The sequence below is a fragment of the Lissotriton helveticus genome, chromosome 3_1, assembly GCF_964261635.1.
Source record: "Lissotriton helveticus chromosome 3_1, aLisHel1.1, whole genome shotgun sequence".
In the NCBI taxonomy this organism is placed as follows: domain Eukaryota; kingdom Metazoa; phylum Chordata; class Amphibia; order Caudata; family Salamandridae; genus Lissotriton; species Lissotriton helveticus.
In genome coordinates, this window is record NC_136061.1 from 1,976,318,575 (window position 1) to 1,976,344,469 (window position 25,895).

The following is a 25,895-nucleotide window of genomic DNA, read 5'->3' on the forward strand; positions in this document are numbered from 1 at the left end:
CTTTCTGCCCTTCTATGTGCCCCCTTCGAGATCCTCCTCTCCTTTCGCATTCTGCCAGAACCCTCCTACCCAATAGTCATCCACCACCATGTCCACCACCACATCCACCACCTCCACCACGTTCACCACTACCACATCCCCACCACCACCATGTCCACCACCACCATGTCCACCATGTCCACCACCACCATGTCCACCACGTCCACCACCACCATGTCCACCACGTCCACCACCACCAGCACGTCCACCACATCCACCACCACCACCACATCCACCACCACCACGTCCACCACCACCACGTCCACCACTAGCACCACATCCACCACCAGCACCACATCCACCACCACCACCATGTCCGACGCCACCAGCACCACATCCACCACCACAACCACGTCCACCACCACGTTCACCATCACCATGTCCACCACCACCACCACAACCACCACGTCCACCACCACCACCACCACGTCCACCAACACCACGTCCACCACCACCACATCCACCACCACCATGTCCACCACCACCACCACCACCACGTCCACCACCACCACATCCACCACCACGTCCACCACAACCGCATCCACCACAACCTTGTCCCCACCACGTCCACCACCACCACATCCATGTCCACTATCACATCTACCAACACCACAGCCACCACCACCATGTCCTCCACCACCACGCCCACCATTGCCACTTCCTCCACCACCACCACCCCAATTCAACCAACACCACTATTACGTCCAGCATCACCACATCCACCACATCCACCACCACCAAGTCCACTACCACCATGTCCATCACTAAGTCCACCACCACAACCACGTCCACCATCACATCCACCACCACACACATCCGCCACCACCATGTCCACCACCACCACATCCGCCACCACCAAGTCCACCACCACCACGTCCACCACCATTTCCACCACCACCACAACCACATCTTCCACCCCCACCACGTCCACCACCACATCCTCCACCACATCCACCACCACCACCACGTCCACCACCAAATCCACCACCACCACATCCACCACCACCACCACGTCCACCCCCTCCATGTCTACCCCACCATGTCCACCACCACCATGTCCACCACCACCACCATGTCCACCACCACAACCACGTCCTCCATCACCAAATCCACCATCACTACCATGTCCACCACCACATCCACCACCATGTCCACCACATCCACAACCACCATGTCCACCACATCCACAACCACCATGTCCACCACGTCCACCACCACCATGTCCACCACGTCCACCACCACCACGTCCACCAACACCACCACGTCCACCACCACGTCCACCACCACCACCACGTCCACCACCACCACGTCCACCAACACCACCACGTCCACCACCACCACCACGTCCACCATGTCCACCACCACAACATCCACCACCACCATGTCCACCACCACAACATCCACCACATTCACCACCACGTCCGCCGCCTCCACCACCACATCCACCACCACGACCACCACCACCACCATCATATCCACCACCACCATGTCCACCAGCACCGCGTCCACCACCACCACATCCACCACCATGTCCACCGCCACAACCACATCCACCACCACGTCCACCACCACCACTTGCACCCCCACCACTACCATGTCCACCACGTAAACCACCACCACCATGTCCACCACCACCATGTCCACCACCACCCCACAGCCACTGCCACCAGCACCACATCCACCGCCACCAGCACCACGTCCACCAACACCATGTCCACCACCACCACCACGTCCACCACCACCAGGTCCACCACCACGTCCACCACCACCACATCCACCACCACCACGTCCACCACCACGTCCACCACCACCATGTCCACCACCGCATCCACCACCACCACATCCACCACCACCACCATGTCCACCACCACGTCCACCACCACCATGTCCACCACCGCATCCACCACCACCACATCCGCCACCACCACCATGTCCACCACCACGTCCACCACCACCATGTCCACCACCACGTCCACCACCACCACAACCATGAGCACCACCACATTGACCGCCACCACAGCCACCACGTTCACCACTACATCTACCACCATGTACACCTCCGCCATGTCCTCCACCACCACATCCACCACCGTCACGTCCACCACCACATCCAACACCACTTTTACGTCCAGCACCACCACCACATCCATCACCACCACGTCCACCAAAACCACGTCTATCACCGCCATGTCCACCACCACGTCTACCACCACAACCACGTCCACCACCACATCCACCACCATGTCCACCACATCCACAACCACCATGTGCACTACGTCCACCACAACCATGTCCATGTCCACCCCCACCACCACCACGTCCACCACCACCATGTCCCCCACCACCACCACCACGTCCACCACCACCACCACGTCCACCATAACGTCCACCACCACCACATCCACCACCACCATGTCCACCACCACCACGTCCACCCAATCCGCTACCACGTCCGCCGCCACCACCACCATGTCCACCACGTCAACCACCACCATGTTCACCACCACGTCCACCACCACCACATCCACCATCACATCCACCACCACGATGTCCACCACCATGTCCACCACCTCCACATCCAACATGTCCACCACCACATTCACCACCACGTCCACCACCACCACGTGCACCACCACCATGTCTACCACGTAAACCACCACCACCATGTCCACCACCACCACCACGTCGTCCACCACCACCAGCACCACATCCACCACGTCTGCCGCCACCAGCACCACATTCACCACCACCACATCCACCACCACGTTCACCACCACCAGGTCCACCACCACCACCACGTCCACCACCATGTCCACCACCACGTCCACCACCACCACAACCATGTCCACCACCACATCCACCACCACATCCACCACCACCACCACCACATCCACCACTACCACGTCCACCACCACCACCACCACATCCAACACCACTATTACGTGTACCACCACATCCACGCCCACCAAAACCACGTCTGCCACCAAGTCCACCACCGCACCCACGTCCACCACCACATCAGCCACCACCACGTTCACCACTACATCCTCCACCACCACCACATCCACCACCACAAAATCCACCACCACCACATCCACCACGTCCACCACTACCATGTCCACCACCTCCACCATGTCCACCACCACGTCCACATCCACCACCACGTCCACCACCACCACATCCTCCACCACCACATCCACAACCACGTCCACCACCATGTCCTCGACCACCACCATGTCCACCATCACCACCACGTCCACCACCACATCCCCACCACCTCTACCACCATGTCCACCACCACCACGTCCACCACCACATCCACCACCACGTCCCCCACCACCACCACGTCCACCACCACATCCACCACCAAGTCCACCACCACGTCCACCACCACCACCACGTCCACCACCACCACCACCACCATGTCAACCACCACATCCACCACCACCACGTCCACCACTACCACGTCCACCACTACCACGTCCACCACCACGTCCAGCACCGCCACATCCTCCACCACATCCACAACCACCACGTCCACCAACACCACTATTACGTCCACCACCACCACCACATCCACCACGACCACCACGTCCACCACCACCACGCCCACTACCACCACCACCACCACCACCACATCTACCACCACCACGTCAACCACCACATCCACCACCACCACCACCACGTCCACCACTACCACGTCCAGCACCGCCACGTCCTCCACCACATCCACCACCACCACGTCCACCAACACCACTATTACGTCCACCACCACCACATCCACCACCACGTCTACCACCATGTCCACCACCAGGTTCACCACCACCAAGTCCACCAGCACAACCACGTCCACCACCACGTCCGCCACCACCACATTCACCACCACCACATCCACCACCACATCCACCACAACCACGTCCACCACCACCATGTCCACCACCACCATGTCCACCACCACCAAGTCCACCACCACAACCCCATCCACCACCACGTCCGCCACCACCACCACGTTCACCACCACGTCCACCACCACCACATCCACGACCACCACGTCCACCAGTACCATGTCCACCACCTCCACCATGTCCACCACCACCACATCCACCACCACGTCCACATCCACCACCATGTCCACCACCAGCATGTCCTCCACCACTACATCCACAACCACGTCCACCACCACCACCACATCCACCACCATGTCCACCACCACCACATCCACCACCACATCCATGTCCACCACCACAACCATGTCCACCACCACTATGTCCACCACCACCACTTCCACCACCACGTCCACCACCACAACCACCACCATGTACACCACCACATCCACCACTACATCCACCACCAGCACATCCACCACCACGTCCACCACCATGCCCACCACAACCACGTCTACCACCACGTCCACCACTACCATGTCCACCACCTCCACCATGTCCACCACCAAGTCCACCATCACCACGTCCACATCCGCCACCACATCCACCACCACCACCACATCCTCCACCACTACATCCAGAACCACGTCCACCACCATGTCCACCATCACCACCACGTCCACCACCACAACCATGTCAACCACCACATCCACCACCACCACAGCCACCACCACCACATCCACCACTACAACGTCCAGAACCGCCACGTCCTCCACCACATCCACGACCACCACGTCCACCAACACCACTATTACGTCCACCACCACCAAGTCCACCACCACAACCACGTCCACCATCACATCCACCACCACGTCCGCCACCACCACCACATCCACCAAAACCACGTCCACCACCACCATGTCCACCACCTCGTCCACCACCACCAAGTCCACCACCACAACCCCATCCACCATCACTTCCACCACCACGTCCGCCACCACCACATCCACCACCACCACGTCCACCACCACCACCACGTCCACCACCACAACCACGTCCACCACTACCATGTCCACCACCTCCACCATGTCCACCACCACCATGTCCATCACCACGTCCACATCCACCACCATGTCCACCACCACCATGTCCACCACCACCACGTCCTCCACCACTACATCCACAACCACGTCCACCACCACCACCACGTCCACCACCACCACATCCACCACCATGTCCACCACCACCACATCCAACACCACATCCACCACCACAACCATGTCCACCACCACCACTATGTCCACCACCACCACTTCCACCACCACAACCACCACCATGTCCACCACTACATCCACCACCAGCACATCCACCACCACATCCACCACCACCACCATGTCCACCACAACCATGTCTACCACCACGTCCACCACTACCATGTCCACCACCTTCACCATGTCCACCACCATCACCAAGTCCACCACCACCACGTCCACACATGCCACCACATCCACCACCACCACATTCAGAACCACGTCCACCACAACATCCACCATCACCACCATGTCCACCACCACATCCACCACCACGTCCACCACCACCACGTCCACCACCACCACCACATTCACCACCACCACATCCACCACCACCACGTCCACCACCACCACCACCACATCCACCACCACCATGTCCACCACCACCACCACGTCCACCACGTCCACCACCACCATGTCCACCACCACATCCACCACCACCACGTCCACCACCACCACGTCCACCACTACCACGTCCACCACCACGTCCTCCACCACCACCACATCCATGACCACCACGTCCACCAACACCATTACGTCCACCACCACCACCACATCCACCACATCCACCACAACCACGTCCACCATCACATCCACCACCACGTCCGCTACCACCACGATCACCACCACCACATCCACCACCACGTCCACCAAAACCACGTCCACCAAAACCACGTCCACCACCACCATGTCCACCAGCACCAAGTCTGCCACCACAACCACGTCCACCATCACATGCACCACCACGTCCGCCACCACCACGTTCACCACCACCACATCCACCACCACATCCTCCACCACATCCTCCACCACCACCACGTCCACCACCACCACATCCACCACCACCATGTCCACCACCACCATGTCCACTACCACCACGTCCACCACTACCATGTCCACCACCACCCCATCCACAACCACGTCCACCACTATGTCCACCACTACCACCATGTCCACCACCATGTCCACCACCACCACATCCACCACCACAACCACGTCCACCACCACAACCACGTCCACCACCACAACCACGTCCACCACCACCATGTCAACCACGTCAACCACCATCAACATGTCTACCACGTCCACCACAACATCCACCATCACCGCCACCACCACATCCACCACCACGTCCACCACCACCACATCCACCACGTCCACCATCACTTCCACCACCACCACCATGTCCACCACCACCACGTCCACCACCATGTCCATGTCCACGAGCACCACCACATCCACCACCACCTGTGACGGGTAAAGTGTCACTGGAGGGCAGAGGTAATAGGATTGTCAACCCCGGCAGTACATGGGACATTTAAGGATGCATAGGGTGCGAGAAGACGGGAATAGGGGCTAGAAGCATTACACCAGACCCAAGATAAGTTTTAAAGAGGCGCAATGTCACAGGGGCTCCTGTAAAAGCACTCACATCATCTCTAACTCACAGTGCCATACCTGCACAAGCCACTTACTCAAAACAAGCATTGGCATAGCCAATAGGTCTCGCCTTTGAGACCTTATAAGTGTTTAGCCATGCAACACTTGATGTTGTTGCACCAAGGATATTGTGCTGGATAACTAAACACTTATAAGTGCCCTAAGGCGAGACCTATTGGCTATGCCAATGCTTGTTTCTAATGTGATCATCTATCTTTCTTTTGATTTTTGAATATACACTGTTCAGCTAATATGGTTCCTTTAGAGCAGTAAGAATAGATTGTTAAGTATAATTGTTATACTGTGTAATATAATTATAAATTGATCAAGTTTGATATGCCAGCGAGTGAGGCATTAACTCATGCTGTGTGATACACCTAGACCTTTTTTTTATTAAGATTTTTTCCATAAAAGGTGACACTGTCTTCCAGACAGGGAAAAAAGTTATCAGATAAAGCACTACAGAAAAAAAAAGATTCATACAATATTCAAGTATCATCAGAGAGCATGCACAGCAATATTCTTTATCGTTACATTTACCAAGAATGACTTTGAAGCAATTATAAGAGAACAATGAAAAAACAATTTTGATCTCATGGATTGTGTGTGTTAATTTAGCATCTGCCTCTACACAATCGACACAACAAGTGAGAGTATAGGGTGTACATATGGGGGGCGGGGGGTGAGGCCCATATACCTATTGAGTGTGGTCTCTTCAACAACAGGAAAAAGGGTGCGTCTCTTCGACAACCAATTACTGGCATATGAATACAGGCAGGCACATTAACATGCAGTAGTCAAAGGGTCACACTCTGCCTTTGCATCGATATAACAGGCAGGTCAGAGCAACTCAGTACCCCGGTGGAGCCTACTGGGGTCTTTCGACAATCTTAGCTGGTTGTTAGGGGTATCGTGCCCCATTAAGCCTGATTGTGGCCACTACGTCTGCCATAGGACTATCCTTTATGACCGCTATTTCCGCCCTCGTCCCTTTCTGGACATGTGCCTGCTGCTGCATTTCTGGTGGCTGCCTAGCTTTCTAAACCATAGCAATAACCCATCTAGCCAGAACCAGGGCTAGTTCTAGAAACTTGGGAATCTGCCTATCTGTTTTTGGTCTGCACATTTTACCTAGGAGGCAAACCTGAATCTTAGGCTAACGATTTCCCTGATATTTCAGATAAATCTCTAGCACCTGTGCCCAATAGGAAATGACCAGTGAATAAAATCAGCACGCTGCATTTGATATCTGGAGCAAGCATCAGCCGAACCCGGGTATATTTAGGCTATTCTTTCTGGGGTCAAAAATGTCTGGTGCAAATAGTTCAGTTGAGCAATCTTAAACCTGGGATTATGGGTGGCTTTCTTGGTGTATAACAATATTTTGTCCCACTCTTTGTTTGAAAAATCCTCACCAATTGTCTCGTTCCAGCATGTCCTTTCATCGGTCGACCCTACCTGCAGAGCAGTATGAACAATAGCCTAAAGATGAAATATGGCTTGTCTGCATGTCTTGTGTGCCATTATCACCTGCAATGTGGTGTTCCTAGGTGGCTATATATAGGCTTGTCCCCAAGTTTTCTGGGCTGCCATCTTCAGGGCACTATGAGTAAGAAACTGGCACTGATGATCTGCAAGGGTGTCACATGTCTGCAGTGTCCGATTAGAATACAAATCCAACTACACTCATGCCAGCATCTGTCCAACGATGGTGGTTATGCGCTTTGACTACCATCTTAAATTGTGTGAGTAGACAGAGCAGGGTCTCTGATGCGTACCGCTCGTAGGACCTCAATCACCTCCACAGTCGTTGCGAGCACTGTCTGGCAACTGTCACAGCCCGGGTGGGAGAAAGTTCCTCTTTAACATGGTTAGCCCTCCACTTTTTTCCTGGTTTTGATGCGTGTTTCAAATATAGTGCACAGGGTCCCGGTCAACCAGATCCTCTGGGCCAGTGCTCCTTCCCTAAAACAAACCCCCAATTGGTACTTCTGCCCACTGTAAGTTCCTAGTAAATGGTACCCTGGGTACCTAGGACCTGGGGGCTGAAGAGGGTCCATTGGGACCCCCTTCACTGGGAGAATGCCACTACCATTACAGCCTACATGACCCTGAGAGGGAGAAAATGACAAAGTCGACATGACACCATGACTGGGTGCCATGTCAGTTAGCACTTCCTGACAGCTTAGGTAAGTCACTGCTCTAGCAGGCCTCACAGCCGTACGGCAAGGTGCACTATACTACTTGCAAGGGCAGGTTTGCATGAGCAGCTAGGCCCCTACAATTACAATATTGGGCACCATTTCCTAATATTGTAAGCGACAATGCAGCCATAGAGAGTACATGGGCTGGGAACTCGACAACTCGAGTTCCACAGCACCATGATGGCTTCACTGAATACATGGGTGTTTTGTACTCCTTTCAATAAATCCACACTGAGACCAGTGTGGGATGTATTGTACCGTGTACCCGGAGGGCACCTCAGAGGTGCCCCATGAATACCTTTCAACCCTGGAGTGGTCTCTGACCAGCTGTAGGCAGCCAGCCACCACTAGACATGTTTCTGGACCCAAGGGTAGAGAGCCCCTGCTCTCTGGAAACTGGAACAATGACCATCCTGGGCAGAAGTGTCATGCCTCCTCCCCAGGATGGGGGAATGCTTGAAGGGGGAAGCTTCAAAGGCCTGTCACATTTGTAATGTAATCCCCAGCCTCTGCTGCTAGCAGCATATGGTTGCCCCTGGTGTACACCCCCACTTCTGCCAACTCCACCCCTAATGTTGGAGAAGCGAGGTGAAGCACAACTTTCAGTCCCAGCCATCTTAAAGATGGAGGGACCTCTCCAATCAGGGCTATGACCCTCCCACTGGAGGGTAGCATAATAGAGGATGTAGTCACCCCAGGTGAGGTGTCCATTGGCCCTATAACCTACTCCCCTAAAATACCTCCTTAATTTAGTATTTAGGCGGCTGCCCCAGACCTGGTACTCAGATTCGACAGACCAAAAAAGAAGATGGAAGCCAACCGCTGCTGGACCAGGACCTGAACCGCTACAGACTAACCCCGGCAAGAACCCTGCCACCTGCAACTGGTTCGACCACTGGATCTGCTATTCTTCCAGAAACTCTGCAAGGTCTCCAAGAAACCCCAGAGACCTTACAACCTTCACCAAAGTGCCAAGACCCTCCCTTCAGACGAGAGGCTCTAGTACCCGTCGCACGTGTGTACCAGATCCAGTGGTGAGGACAAACACTTGTGTCGACGTGACTCACTGCTACCAAAGAACATCATGATCACAGTGGTAAAGGAGCAGCACGTGTGCCGATGCAACTATACCCGGTCAGAAGAACACCTCGCAGCAGGACGACCTCCACGACCTCGAGGGATCCTCACGGCCCCACGACCTGAGCTGTGCTCAGCCCTGTGCCCGAGAGCCCGTACTCTTCTGCAAGTAGCCTTGTCAGCCTCCTTCATTCACTCTTGCCCTACCTGCCTGACCGCAACCTTTCCATGACGGTCCGACGATGGTGGAACTTCTCTATTTGATCGACAGCAGCCAGCCGCCCTGATCGTGATGGTAACATTATTGGCGGTCTGCTGAAAACCAACCGCTTCATTGCTCTTTGTGGACCGCGAGGCTAAATCTCATAGCCCGTATCGACCGCCTCTGGATAGATACTGAATCCTGCACCTCTTGGGTGCCCCAGTCCCCCATGACTGACACTGCCCGCAGTGTTGGCCTGAGACCCCTTAAGACTAAACTGGAACTGTAAGTGGTGCTTGTTAAATCACACCATTTTTTTCATCTACAGGGTAATATCGAACTGCTGAAACCTGAAAAGTATTTTTAACAAAAAACATACTTAACTTATTACAAAGACCTTGGAATTAAAATAAAGGTCAAACAAAGTATAGTTCTATAAAATTGGTCTGGATCTCCTTCTTGAGCCAATATTGATCAAGTGTGTACAATAAATGAATTATACGCCTCTGTGTTAGGCCTAAGGCTGCTTGCCTAGTGTACCACTCTTGGAGCACTTTGGGTTTTACATTGAGCCCTGTACACTTTAGTGGAACCCCTGGACTCTGTGCATAGTATTACCACCTAGTGATAATATCACATACAGAGCCAGCTTCCTACTCGGGGCCAATGATGGGGGAGGGCAGGAGGATTATTTAGGACCGCCTAGTACAGTGTTAAAGGATACACCAAGGGTCAAAGTTCTGTGTGTTCAGTATCCTCCCCGATGATAACCATCTCATCGACCTCCGTAACCGGGAAGCCAGAAAATGAGCTTCAAGGTTCGGAGCTCCCATTCTACCTCTGTCCAATGGCCTAATATTTTAACAGAGGGCAATTCGTAATCTCCCTTTACCCCACACCAGTTGAGTGAGCAGAATACTGAGCTCCTTGAAGAGCTGGAGTGGGAACAGCACAGGCAAAGTACTATAGTATCTTCGAGAGGATCAACATTTTTCCAGAGAATCAGCAGGTCCCACGGGCGACCGTGGACGTGGGAAAACTTTAGTGAGTGCCTAGCCAACGCGATGACCCTGTCAATATTGCCAGATGTGATGTCCAATGTGCCCCTATATATTTAGACTCTCACGTTATGTAATGTGACTGTTTCTTACGTCACAGGGGACTGTTGTACCGCCAACCAATCAGGCCACTCCGTAGAGCAGAACGAAAAAAGAAGAGAAAAGAAAAAGAAAAGACAGTATTTGCTCAATATAACTTACCAAAAGTAGTCAGAGACATTGCTGCTGATAAGGAGGTCTTGAGTTCACACAGATACAACATGGTATCATCTGCACAGGTTGATATATGGTGTCCATGCGGAAATGCAATGCCCCAATCCCATTTACGTGTATGGAGAGGCAGATCAGGGGTTCAATGACCAGAGCAAACAATAGGGGTGATAGTGGTCCCTCATTTCCAGTACCTTTATGTATGACCCACTGTGAAGATATTGTGTGACCTGTGCCTATCCTGGCCAGTGGTTGTGCATATGAAAGTAAAAGTGTAATCCATTTCACTATGTTTGGGAAAACCATCTTCCTTAGGACCATAAACAGATAAGACTACAGGAGAGTATTGAATGCCTTTTCGGTATTGGTGGAAAAAATAGGGCGGCAGGCAAGTTGCCCCAGCATTCATATTTTGTAGTCTTTAGGTGGCAAAAAGACTAGACCATCACCCAAAATGGCGACTGGGAATTTGCTCACGAAGGGTGTCACACAAAAGTGCAAAGTACGCGGCTAAAGGATAGCAGAATAAAGTCTTCACATGATAAAATTACCCCAAACACAGTAAGTTAAAAAGCCCTTAATACAGTAGAAATCCCAACTAAAATACGGCAGATTTCAGAGGTTGCTGCACGGTCATGCCAACATCATCCTTAGTTGACAAAACAACTCAACAGGGACCCAAAATGGCGTCCGGCAATTTGCTCGCTCTAACAGGCGAGTCAAACTAAAGTGCAAAGTGCGTGGCTAAAGGATAGTAGAATAAAATATTTCCAAGTTAAAATACCCTCAACACAGTAAGTTAAAATGCCCCAACACAGTAGAAATCCCAACTAAAATATGGCAGTTTTCAGAAAATACTACTCTATGACCCTCCACTCTACTCTACATCATTTTACTCCTCTCAATGCCTCTCCACTCTATTCCAGGCGACTCTACTCTACATCACTCTACTCCACCCTACCATACTCTATGTAACTCTACTCCATGACACCTTACGACCCTCCACTCTATTGTATGACAATCTAATCTATGCCCCTTCACAACACTCTACTACACAACACTCTATTCCACTCTGTGACATGCCCCTTCACTCTACTCCACCCTTTGGCACTCCACTCTACACTACACCACACCACTTTACTCCAAGCTACATCTCTCTACTCCAATCTACACCACACTACTCCGCTATATGACACTCCACTCAATCTCACTCCACTCTATCCCACTCCACTCCACTTAGAGACACTCTACTTCATGCCACTTCGCTTTAGGCCACTCTACTTCTCTCTACGACACTTCACTTTATGACAATCCACACTACGCCACTTAATGCCTCTCTGCAACACTATATGCACTCCCACTCTACTCCACGCCACTTTACTCCACTCTATGCTATGTCACTTCATGGCACTCTACTCTATGCTACAGCACTCTATACCCCTTCACTCTGCGTCACTACACTCTATGTCACTCTACCCCAATCTACAACACTACTCAAATCTATACTACTCTATGACACTCTACGCCACTCTAAGCTACTTAACTCTAGGCCACTATATTTCACTCTACTCTATCAATCAACCAAATTTGTAAAGCGCGCTACTTACCCGTAAGGGTTTCAAGGCGCTGGGGGGGCGGGGGGGGGGAGGAGGGGGTGGCTGCTACTGCTCAAGAGCCAGGTCTTGAGGAGTCTTTTGAAGGCGAGTAGGTCTTGGGTCTGTCGCAGGTAGGTGGGTAGGGTGTTCCAGGTCTTGGCGGCAAGGTAGGAGAAGGATCTGCTGCCGGAGGTGGTTCGTTGGATGCGGAAAACGGTGGCGAGAGCAAGGCTAGCGGAGCTGGCGGGTGGGAGTGTAGAAGTTCAGTCTGCTGTTCAGGTAGGCTGGTCCGGCGTTGTGGAGTGCTTTGTGTGCGTGGGTGAGGAGTTTGAAGGTGATCCTCTTGTTGACGGGGAGCCAGTGGAGCTCTCTCAGATGGGGGTGATGTGGCTGCGGCGGGAGACGTTTGTGATGAGTCGGGCAGAGGCGTTTTGGATGCTTTGTAGTCGTCGTAGGTGTTTGGCTGGGATTCCTGCGTAGAGTGCGTTGCCATAGTCCAGTCTACTGCAGACGAGGGCCTGTGTGACAGTTTTTCTGGTTTCGGTCGGGATCCACTTGTTGAACCTGCGGAGAGTGCGGAGGGTGTTGTAGCAGGAGGAGGATACGGCGTTGACTTGTTTGGCCATGGAGAGGGAAGAGTCGAGGATGAATCCCAGGTTGCGAGCGTGGTCGGTGGGGGTTGGTGCCGTTCCTAGGGTGGTAGGCCACCAGGAGTCGTCCCAGGTTGAGGGGGAAGGTCCGAGGATGAGGACTTCCGTCCAGTTTCAGGCAGCTGTTCCTCATCCAGTCGGCGACGGCCTTGATTCCCTCGTGGAGATTGGATTTGGCGGTGATGGGGTCTTTGGTGAGGGAGAGGATGAGCTGGGTGTCGTCGGCGTAGGAGATGATGTTGAGGTCGTGACGGCCGGCCACTGGTGCGAGGGGGGCCATGTAGATGTTGAATATCGTCGGGCTCAGGGAGTAGCCCTGGGGGACGCCGCAGATGTCGGTGGCTTCTGAGCGGAATGGAGGGAGGCGGACGCTCTGGGTTCTGCCGGAGAGGAAGGATGTGGTCCAGTCTAGGGCTTTATCTTGAATTCCGGCTTCTTGGAGGCGTGTCATTAGGGAGCAGTGGCATACCGTGTCGAAGGCTGCTGAGAGGTCCAGGAGGATGAGGGCAGAAGTTTCGCCGTTGTCGAGTTGGCGCCTGATATCGTCTTTGGCGGCGATGCGGGCGGTCTCGGTGCTGTGGTTTCGTCTGAATCAGGATTGGGATGGATCCAGGATGTTGTTGTCTTCGAGGTGGCATCTTAGTTGCCTGTTGACGATTTTCTCTGCGACCTTTGCCGGGAACGGGAGGAGGTAGATCGGTCGGAAATTTTGGTGGTCCTTGGGGTCGACCTTGGGTTTCTTGAGAAGGGCGTTGATTTCTGCGTGTTTCCAGCTTTCCGGGAATGTAGCTGTTTTGAAGGAGATGTTGATGATCTTGCGTAGTTAGAGGGCGATGAGTGTGTCAGCTTTGTTGAAAATGTGGTGGGGCAGGGGTCTGTCGGAGATCCTGAGTGGATGGAGTTCATGTCCTTGCGCGTCTCGTCGTCGTTGACGTTGGACCAGCAGGTGAGGTGGTTGATGTTGCTTGTGTTCGCTGGGGCGGTGCGGACTGGCGTGGTCGTGGTGTCGAAGCTGTTGTGAATGTCAGCGATCTTGCGGTGGAAGAAGGTGGCCAGTGGGTCGCATAGTTCCTGTGAGGGCGGGATGTCGTTGATGTTGGCACTGGGGCTGGATAATTCTTTCACGATGCGGAAGAGCTCTTTGCTGTCGTGTTCGTTGTTGTCCAGGCGGTCTTTGAAGGAGGACCTCTTGGCTGACCTGATGAGGTGGTGGTGTCTGCGGGTGGCGTCCTTGAGGGCTGCGTGGTTGTTCGGTGTGCGTTCGTGGAGCCATTTCTTTTCCAGCTTCCGGCAAGCGTGTTTGGAGGCCAGGAGCTCGTCGGTGAACCAAGTGGTTTTCTTGCTGGTGTGGTTGTTGGAGGGTTTCTTCAGTGGGGCGAGGATGTTGGCGCAGTCGTTGATCCACTGTCTGAGGTTGCAGGCTGCGGAGTCTGGATCAGTGGGTTCGGTTGGAGGGTTCTGGGAAAGGGTGGTGAGTAGCTGGTCTTCGGTGACTTTGCTCCATCCGCGGCGGGGAGCTGGAGGGTGTGGTGGTGTAAGGTGTTTTTTCTGTAGGTGAAGTGGATGCAGCGGTGGTCGGTCCAGTAGGGTTCGGTAGTGTAGTTGAAGGTGACGTGGTTGCTTGTGGAGAAGATGGCGTCCAGCGTGTGGCCGGCGGCGTGGGTCGGTGTGGTGACGAGTTGTCTGAGGCCGAGGTACGCGAGGTTGCCGATCAGCGTGGTGGAGTTAGCGTCGTTGTTGTTCTCGAGGTGAAAGTTCAGGTCCCCGAGGAGGATGTAGTCCGTGGATGCGAGTGCGTGGGTGCTGGCGAGGTCGGCGATGGCGTCGCTGAACTGGGCCCGTGGTCCGGGGGGTCTGTAGACGAGCGTTCCACTGAGGGTGGTGTTGGGGTCGGTGTGGATCCGGAAGTGCAGGTGCTCGGCGGCGTTGAGGTAGTCGTCGACGTGGGCGGTGACCTTGAGGGTGGACTTGTGGATGATGGCGATTCCTCCTCCGATGCCGTTGGTGCGGTCCCTGCGGGAGATCTTGTACTCGTCTGGGATGGCGATGGCGATGTCTGGAGTGGAGGAGTCGTTCCACCATGTCTCGGTCAGGAAGGCTATGTCGGGGGCGATGGTGTCGAGCAGGTCCCAGAGCTCGATGGCGTGTTTGCGTGCGGAGCGGGCGTTGAGGAGTATGCAGCTGAGGTGGTTGGGTCTGGCCTTTGTAGGTTTGGTGGTTCGGTCGCAGGTGAAGTGGCAGTTGCGGCAGGAGAAGGGTCTGTGGGTGTGCTTCGGGGCGGCTTGATCTCAGTGTTGGTTTCGGCCGGTGTTGAGTGCGTGGAGGGAGTCGGCGTCGTAGCTGAGGCTGGGTTTGATGCGGTGGGGTGCGCAGGGTCCAAGGTTTCTGGCGCGGTCCAGGCGCGGACGGGAGCAGACGGGCTTGCCTCTGGCACGCCAGCGGCGCGCCCGCTGCTCAGATGGCAGCGACCTGCATTTAGAAGGGGTGGAGGGAGGGAGGAGCAGCTGGGAGGCGGGCGGCAGTGAGCGAATGGGAGCCGAGGGGGAAGGGGCCACGGGGACGCAGCGGCGGGAAATGGGCACAGAAGCGGCGAGCAGGGAGAGGGAGGGGGGGGGGCGAGGCGGGGAAAAAAAGCGGGGAAACAGAGCCGAAAAGGAAAGAGGCGCAAAAACAGAGGAAACAGAGGCAAAATCACGAAAAAAGCAGGCAGCGATATACAGTAGTGAAAACTAGAGAAAAACAGAGGGAACAGAGGAGAGGAAAAAGCACGGAGAGAAGGGCAGCAAAAATACAGGCACAGGGGGGGAGAAAAAAAGGTTACAAGGCACACAACAACAGACCAATACTTATTGCCCACCACTGGGCCCCCAGGGATGAGGCGCAGGCGGGAGCCTGCGGGTGGAGGAGGGCCTCAAACTCACGGGCGGCAGCAGCCTAGGGGCAGAGCACCAGCAGTAAGCGCTGCGGTGGCGGGGGAGCGTCTTGGCCTGAGAACAGGTCAAGGATCTACAACACTCTACTCTATGGCACTGTATGCCACTGCACTCTGCGACATTTTACTCCACCCTATGCTACTCCACTCTGACACTTTACTTCACTCTACGCCCCTCAGCTATAAAACCCCTCCGTCTCCCTCTATGTGCCTCCGCCCAACTCAACGTCACTCCATTCTACGAACCTGCACTCTACGACACTCTATGCCAATCTACAACAATCTAAGCAACTCCACTCTATGGCAGTTTACCTCAGTCGACATTATGCCCCTCCACTCTTGACACTATGGCCCTTCCACTCTACGACACTCCACTCTATGACACTCTGTGAAAATATGCGCCCCTTCACTCTATGACATTTTACTCCACTTCCCAATATGCCCTTCACTCTATGACCCACTATCTTATGACCCTCCACTATGCGCAATACCACTCCATGACTCTACACCCTTCCACGCTCCGACACTCCACTATATGATGTTCTACCCCCACCCTACCATACTCTACGCCACTATATGACCCTTCACTCTATGCCACTCCACAACACTCTACTTCACTCTATGCCACTCCACATCACTTTAAACCACTCATGCAACTCAACAACACTCTGCTCCACACCACTCCACTCTACTCTATGACAATCTACTCCATTCCACGCAACTCCCTCTATGCCACTCCACTCTACTCCATTCGACTCTACAACGTGCTACTCCATTCTATGCCACCCCAGTCTACAACACTCTATGCCGCTCCAATATACTCCACTCTATACCCTGCCATATCACACCAGTCCACTCCACTCCACTCTGCTTCACTTTACACACCTTGACTGTACGCAACTCCACAACCCTCCACGCTACGCCACTCCATGACACTTTTATCCACTCTGCACAACTGCATCTATGACACTCCACTTCATGCCACTAACATTTAGCCATGCTTCAATAGGAGCCTCGTTGGTGTATCATATGGCAAAAAAGCATTGTCAAAGTCAATAGCTCTTGTAGAGGCAGACCTATTGGCTTTGCCAGTGCTCGTTTTAACACAAAAAAAATTCCCATGAGTTATTCTCACAGTTCATGACTTGGTATCCAGCACAGCAATGTAACACCACCACACAGCCAACAGAATCCAATCCATAGCCAAGGACATCAAATCTTACTACGGTTAATATCTCAATCTCATACTTGAAGCAATGTAATATTTGTGAAAGTTTAGAAAATCGAATGCAAGTATTTAAACATCCAACACAAAACAAGTACTTCTGTCTGATAGATGGTATTTGAGATGGTTTTCAAAATGGAGCATGATACAGTAAAAAATAGAAAGCAGGGGATTTCACGATTCGTGGAATAATTTAAAAGCAAAGCCATATGTGAAAGAAATCTAGGTTATTGATTTACAGAATGCTGTTAAACAATGTATTTAGGTTTTGGGAAACAAATCTATCATGGAGTTGCAATTTGAAGTAAGTACAAATGCTGTCCAGAAGATATGTACTTATAATAATCAAGTTTATTGCAGCACAGAGCAAGTAGGACCATTCCCCATCTGACCAGAGCTCCAACTGCCAAACAAGCAAGTCAGAACTCTAGAACTAGGAACCCCACAATAATCTAGATTGTTAGTCTAAGAAGAGACAAGCACTGTACAACATATCTCCCCCCCTTATTAAGGAAAAACAAATATGATGATAAACAACAGAATCAATGTATATAGTCATTAAGATAAGTGGGTGGGCATCGGGGACGAGAACTCCTCGACTTGAACTCATCAGAGGAAGACGTGAAAGAAGAAGTAGGGGTAGAATCAGAGAAAGTATGAGTAGAATTAACTGGAACATTACCATGCGAACAGGCAGGAGCAGGAGCATCACCACCACCCACCTCCTCCCGTCCAACAGATTGAGGGAAGGAACCATCCCCAGAAGCCAACAAATATCCATTACACACCCCAGGACTACCACCCACTAACACATCAGAAGGGCCATCCTTCCTTCTTTGAAACAAAGCCACCCTCCTATAATTCCAAGTCTCTCCATTTTCCAAAATGACAAAGTGTGGAAAAGCTTTCTTGACCCTAAAGGGACCCCTAAACTTGCTAAGACCTTTAGAAAACCTACCCGGCTTTACTTTAACTAGATCACCGACCGAGATGGGTACAGAATCAACACTGGAGGGCAGCATCTCTCCATTCAAACACCTCAACCATGCAGGAGTCAATCTCGAAACGGGTGCACGACCACGCATAAGCTCAAAAAGAGATTTCTCCCCATTCCTATGAGGTGTTGACCGGTAGGCCCATACAAGTTCTTGCACACGCTCATGTGAAAAACAGCCACTCTCAACAAACATTTGAATTACTCCCTTCACCAGACGATTCACCCTCTCACAGAGACCATTCCCTTGTGGATTGTAAAGACTGGTCTTTTGATGTCTGATGCCACACTCACGTATAAATGAAGCCATCTTTATTGACGTTAATTGGGTGCCATTATCGGAGATAAGGACAGATGGATATCCCTCATTCATGAAAACACCCTTCAAGAAATTAATAGTAGTGTCAGTGTCAATCTCCTTCACAAATTGCACACTAAGCCATTTCGTGTAACAATCAACGACAACTATTGCGAATCGTTGATTCATGGGTAGTTCACTCATAGGGCCTATGAAATCTAAGCAGATGCTGTGCCACGGAGTATTCTCAAAGCCAATCTTCTGTGGTGAGTGTGACCCCACTATTTTTAAACGCTTCTCTCCTTCTTTACAAAGACTACATCTCACAACACAATCCACAGCATCGCTGTCGACCGTAGGCCACCAAAAGTTCTCCTTAACACGACGCTGGGTGAGGGTTTGGCCCAAGTGACCCTCATGAGCTAAACTAAGGATTCTGCTTCTCAAAGAACTAGGAGGAATGAAACGATCACCTCGCATCAGCAGATCCTTTCCTTCTAAAGAAAGTTCATCTAAGACCCTCAAAAAGGGTCTGACTTCAGGCACAACCGTGCTTTCTCTTCTCGCACCTTTGGAAATGAGATCGATAACTGTCTTTAAGACCTGATCTCCTTCCATACCCTTAGACCAGTCATCACGAGAAAAGGACCCACCTCCTAAAGACAAAACATCACCCATTACGACTGCAACTGCGAAGTCATCTAAGACACTGTCAGAAAAATCAGTACAATCACCAGAGCGTACAGGAAGTCGAGACAAGCAATCAGCTTGAACGTTCTTCCAGCCATGGACAAACTCCACCACATATTGGTAGTCTTGTAGACGAGAAGCCAGTCTCGCCAGTCTGGGAGACCCTTTCCCAGTTCCACCTGGAGCTAACATATTAACAAGTGGTTTGCGATCGGTACGAAGAACAAACTTGTACCCCCACAAATATGTCCTAAAATAGTTCGTGCCCCAAGCAGCTGCAAGGGCTTCACGCTCTATGACCGAGTAATTGGATTCGGAGACAGATAAGGGCCTAGAGGCAAAGGCGATAGTCTTTTCCACCCCACCATGCTTCTGCAATAGTACCGCACCAAGACCCACACCACTCGCATCAACCATCAAGACAGAGGAACGACTCGTATCGAAAGGGGTAAGGACACCAGCAGACTTAAGTTCCTTTTTAATTGAGCTGAAGCAAGACTCGTGTTCAACAGCCCAATTAAACCTAACGCCCTTCTTCAGTAAATATCTCAAAGGGGCAGTTTTAGATGAAAAATCCTTCACAAATTTTGAATAAAATTCGATTAAGCCCAATGAAAGATCGAAGTTGCTCCTTATCAACGGGTGAGGGAGCTAACTCAATGGCTTCCAGCAAGTTCTTCTTTGGCTTTATGCCTTCCTCGGATAGACAAAAGCCTAAGTATTCTATCTCTCTCAAAATGAATGCACACTTCTCCCTCCTTAAAGTAAGACCTGCATCGTCTATCCTACGTAACACGTTTTGCAGAATATCATTGTGTTCCTCTAATGTGTCTCCATAAATCAAGATATCATCTTGAAAATACAACACTTTGTCTAAACCTTTAAAGACTTCTGAGACTAATCTCTGAAACACACTCGCCGCAGAGACAAGACCAAATGGCAACCTCGTGAACTGGAAGGTTCCTTCACTAGTGATAAATGCGGTCAAGGGCTTGGAAACATCATCTAAACAAATTTGATGGTAGGCATGCTTTAAATCCAATTTACTAAAAAACTTGGCTCCTTTGAGTGTCGATACCAGCTCCCCAATATTTGGTAGCGGGAACACATCAGCTACCACACATTTATTTAGTGAACGTAGGTCCACACAGAACCTAATCTTATTTTCAGGTTTCTGCGAAATTACAACGGGTGAAACCCACGGGGATGCCTCAATGGGTTCGATGATGCCTCCTTGAAGCATTTCCTCCAACGTGGCTTTTACTTCCTTCCTCAAAGCAAAAGGAACTCTCCTCACCTTATGTTGTACAGGACAACTACCCTCCTTGATGATGATATGATGAGAATAACCTATGAGTTCTCCCAATTGATTCCTAAAAACATTTTTGAACCTCTCTAGAATCTCATCCAACGAAGAAGTGTCAACTAATGAGACCGGATCATCAGCTCTGGGATTGACCACAATATGCAAATCATATTGCTGATAACGTCCTAAGATGGCCGGCCCATCACTTGATATGTACACTTTACCCACTGCTGACTTATTTTTAAACTCAATCTTGCTCTCGAAGTAGCCTAGAAGATCAATTTTCTCCCCCTGATAGCCAGAGGGAAAAATGTCACACTCCTTCAAAACTCTTTCACCCCACACACTCTTCATCAAGTATAGGGGAATGATGGTCCACTTTGAACCTGTGTCGACCATTAATTTGACAGACCTTCCATCGATGGTAAAATCCGCTTTTATAATTCTCCCTCTTTGTTCTTCACACGTGCATATTGTGTCACACAAAACTAAAATTTTGTTCACATCACGTTTCAATTCACCATACTCACTGACTACAGTCACTCTAGAGCTATTTTTGTTTTTGCACATTTTGGCGAAGTGTCCTATCTTCCCACACCGTAAACACTCTTTGTTGTTTGCAAAACAGAACTTAGCATCTGATGTATGTGAATAACTCCCACACTTTGAGCACATTTTTGAACTACTCTTACTGCTAGGTTGTACATTCTTCTTCTGGAGAACATATCCTTTTTTTCTGACAATAGCAAAAGCAGCCGCCTCCTCGTCACTATTGTCACTATTCACCATCTTATTAGATATTTCTGCAATTCTAGGTTCTAACCCACTCCTCTGTAGTTCTTTCATGCACTTTTCGCTTTCTTCCACAACTTTGGCTAATTCTATGGCTACTTTTAAGGTTGGATTCTTTACCGCCCACAGACGTTCTTGAATCTTCCTATTATTAGTTTGTACAATAAGTTGATCTCTAATTAGTTCATCGGCCATCTGTCCAAAGCTGTATTTCACCGAAAGTTCACGTAAACGTGCAACGAAATCGTCAATGCTTTCACTTTCTAATTGTTTGTTCTTATAAAATTTATATCTCTGTAAGACTAAATTTTCTTCTTTTCCAAATCTAGTCTCTAGTCTCGATATTGCCTCCTTGAACTCATCAACTTGAGAGGTGGACCCAGAAGGCAAGGCTGGTGGCAAAAACTTAAATAAGCACTGACCTTCTTTACCTAATGTGGTCATTAACAGAGCCTTTTTCCTTTTCGGTGAAAATTCTTCTCCATCAAGGGCTTCTATGTAGTTGTGGAACATCACTATCCAATCTTCCCATGCCATGGACGGATTCCTTGGTTCAGTCAAGAATTGCGGAGGAAGTGCAACGTTAATTGATTGTGCCATCCTTGTTGTATGACTCGTTCCCTGAGATTACGTGAATATTAATGAAGAACACACGTCAATGTTAGTCACAGCGCTACAGAGTATGATTTATATTAAGTCTGATGCGATAATGTTAAGAGCACAGTCTTTATATATCGAGCGTGACTCAGAATGTATGCGCTAAAAATAAAAATAAACTTAACATTCACCTCCGTGTGCTTTGTTCAATTCTTTCTGACCTCCGACACCCTTAACAATTGTAAGAACGAGGAATCGAGTGAGGTACTTCTCTCCGGTAACTTCAGCAGTCAGCGGACCGCAAATCCAACATGGCTGTCAGCGTCTTACGTCAAAACGCACGTACGCTTGACATCAGGGTCGCAACGCGGTGAGACACGCACTGGATGCGTTCCAATATTGCGTTTCACTGTTGCTAGGATACTGGGAGAGTTCTCTGGTTGATACGTTACCAGGGTTTCTGTGCTGACGTCACCCCCGCCACAAAGTCGTTGGGTGGGTTGAAGATCCAACGTCACTTTTCTTCGGTAATGAGGATGGAAAATCAAGTCTATGAAATTCACCTTTCAGCTGAAATTGTTGTCTCAGCACATGGATCCGCCTCACGGAGCACGCTGCACAGGGTTCTCGGGGTAATGGATGCGCTACTTCTCTGTTTTTATCTTCCAGCTGCAGACTCCAAAAGCTTAGCTGTGGTCAGAAGTCGTATCACACGTCCAAGTCGCCAAATGAAGTAAGTACAAATGCTGTCCAGAAGATATGTACTTATAATAACCACGTTTATTGCAGCACAGAGCAAATAGGACCATTCCCCATCTGACCAGAGCTCCAACTGCCAAACAAGCAAGTCAGAACTCTAGAACTAGGAACCCCACAATAATCTAGATTGTTAGTCTAAGAAGAGACAAGCACTGTACAACACAATTACAAGCCATAGAAGGAACCCCAACACCTCTCCCAAAAGACACTTTGACCTCACATTTAATTTGTATTTTCAAATTACCTTATAATAAATTAACTACATTTATGGATAGGTGGGAGTCAGCTAGGTGTTTTTAGTTTTTTGTTTCACTTTAAGGTGTCTGTGTTTTTCTTTATGAAAGTAGATACAGCATGTGGCTGAAGTCCATCATATATTAAGACAGACTTACTGTTAGGTAACTGATGCTGGTCATTTGAGTCTTCTTGTACTGATGACAAATTTAGCTTAGATACCCTCATAAACAACTTGAGCCATTCCACATGAGGATAGGAACCCGGTGGCATTTGAAGGCTTTTACAGCTGGACTTGTCCAAGTGTTGGGGGTACAGGTACTGAAAGTTCAAGTGCTGCAGGTGGTAGGAAGGGGCAATGACTCGGTGGAGAAGGAAAAAGGGGGAATGTCTCAGTGTAGGAGGAAACCCACTCCAAATGATCCAAATAAAAGGACCCAAAATTGCTTTTAAACTGTAGGGGTATCCAAATGTGCCCGAGGGGACAGCACTCTAGGCGTAATGTGCAGAGGAGGGACCAATATCACCCAGAGGAAAGCAAGCACACCATCTTTTGTTTTCAAGAGGACACACTATAAGCCAGAGGAAGTCCGCGCTCCAGCACTTGCACCTGGGATGATGTGGCAGGGCTTGTTTTAATTCAGATGAGGACCTTAGATCAGGAAAAGGGGCGGGATGGATATCTGTTTCTGGTTGCAGATCACTGTAAAACGTTCACCAGTATTGACCTACGATAACACTGGATTCCCTACATCGCCCACCACTGCATCACAAGGTAAATATATATTTATCATTCGTAACTCAAATTATACTTACCCTGGGACTTATTTATAGGTGAAGTTAAGAAAAGTAAATATACCATAATCTTCCTATGTAGTGGTAGGTCCATGTACTGAATGCCATACTGTATTCAGGACATTACCACATGCAATATAATAACCCCCCACCTCTGAAGCAGGGGAAAAGTTAGCCATATCCAAAAATCTAAGGTTTACTACTGTAAAAAAAAATGAAATATAATACACAGGCAATAAACATTTGCGTGAAGTATAAAAAGCATATAATACCTAAGCACACACTTTGCAGAACAAAGGCACGTAAAAAGACAATTTGCATAGTTACCTTTTCATCATAAACTACTCGGGGCTTGATCTCAGGAGCCTGATATCCCGGAGTCCCCTCCACTCCAAGGGCTCCCTCGTGAAAAGACTGCCGGGATATGCCATAGTCGGAGAGCTTGACATTCACATACTCCCTGACGTCCAGAGACCACACCAGGATGTTGTCCGATTTCAGGTCGCAGAATATGATGTTCTTCTTATGCAGGTAAGCGAGGCCAGCTGCGATTTGGTATGCCGCTCGCTGGGTCAGCATATGCCCAAGTGGCATAAATAGAGAGCCTGTGCAAAATACAATCAATAAACAAATCACAACCGATATTTTTGTCCTATCTTGTAATCATGCAGCAAAGACTTTACACGAGTAAAAAAAGAAAATGCCGAACTCATGTACACAATGTCTGCAGTTTGATTAGTATAGAATGGTACAAAATTATTTTGCTTGAGTCCACATTACAATTTTTTTTACCCTTGTGCGAAAGAGACCAAAATACTATTGAATAATCGCTAAAAATCAAACAAATGGATTTTCACTACTTTTGTTACTTAACTGACACAAAGTGAATAAACTGATTTACCCTCAAACACAGACTCTTAATTCATATCTGACAAGATAGCGGGAGTGACTATTAGGCATGAACTCGTGTCTGGACATAAAAATCCTTGACCTGTGCCTGGTAGCAGGGGGATGGGGGTAAGGTGAACAGTTTGCAGAGTAGGAGTGTTTGCTTGAGAGGGACTTCCCAGTAATGCTCTTGCGTCTGAATCTTTAGGTCTAGGTTTCCTACAACATTCAGGGGAGTGAAATGCTAGGGAGTCGATTATGTTGTGGTTGACAACAAAAAGATCCAATGACTCCTGGCCATTGATGGATGATGACAATATGAGTCTGAATGGTTAAATAATGGTACCAACAACATTCTTCGAAGGAGAGAGTGTGGTGATGAGTGGTCTGTCTAGAAGGATAGCAGAATGCTTTAACTACCTGTGCGAGTGATCTGAGGTGTGTTAGTGTGCATGTACGTGTCGGCAGTGTCCGTGCGTACACCTCTGTGTAGGTGCCCTGGTCGGCGTGGAGGCCTGTCTGTGTTGCAGTATCTGAATGGACAAAGCTGGGAGATGGAGTTGAAGTTGTCAGTGAAAGCTGAATTATTGCAGGTAGACCAGGTGTCGCGTAGACAACAGAGGCCTGTTGTACACTGGTAGGGAACACTGCCTAAGGAACAAGAGTCGTCTACATAACATGCAGATTTCTTCAGTGACCCTCGGGCAAATTCAGCA

At 50.4% G+C, this 25,895-nt stretch overlaps 1 protein-coding gene across 2 annotated transcripts in view; it reads right to left on the reverse strand.

Annotated features, from left to right (window-relative positions):
• The window catches only part of LRRK1 (leucine rich repeat kinase 1), a 917,814-nt gene that overhangs the window by 124,584 nt on the left and 767,335 nt on the right, over positions 1 to 25,895 (reverse strand). For both annotated transcript variants that reach the window (XM_078683102.1, XM_078683103.1), the window contains exon 27: positions 24,619 to 24,896. In XM_078683102.1, the coding sequence (XP_078539228.1) occupies positions 24,619 to 24,896 (278 nt within the window). The remainder of the gene's footprint in view (positions 1 to 24,618; positions 24,897 to 25,895) is intronic.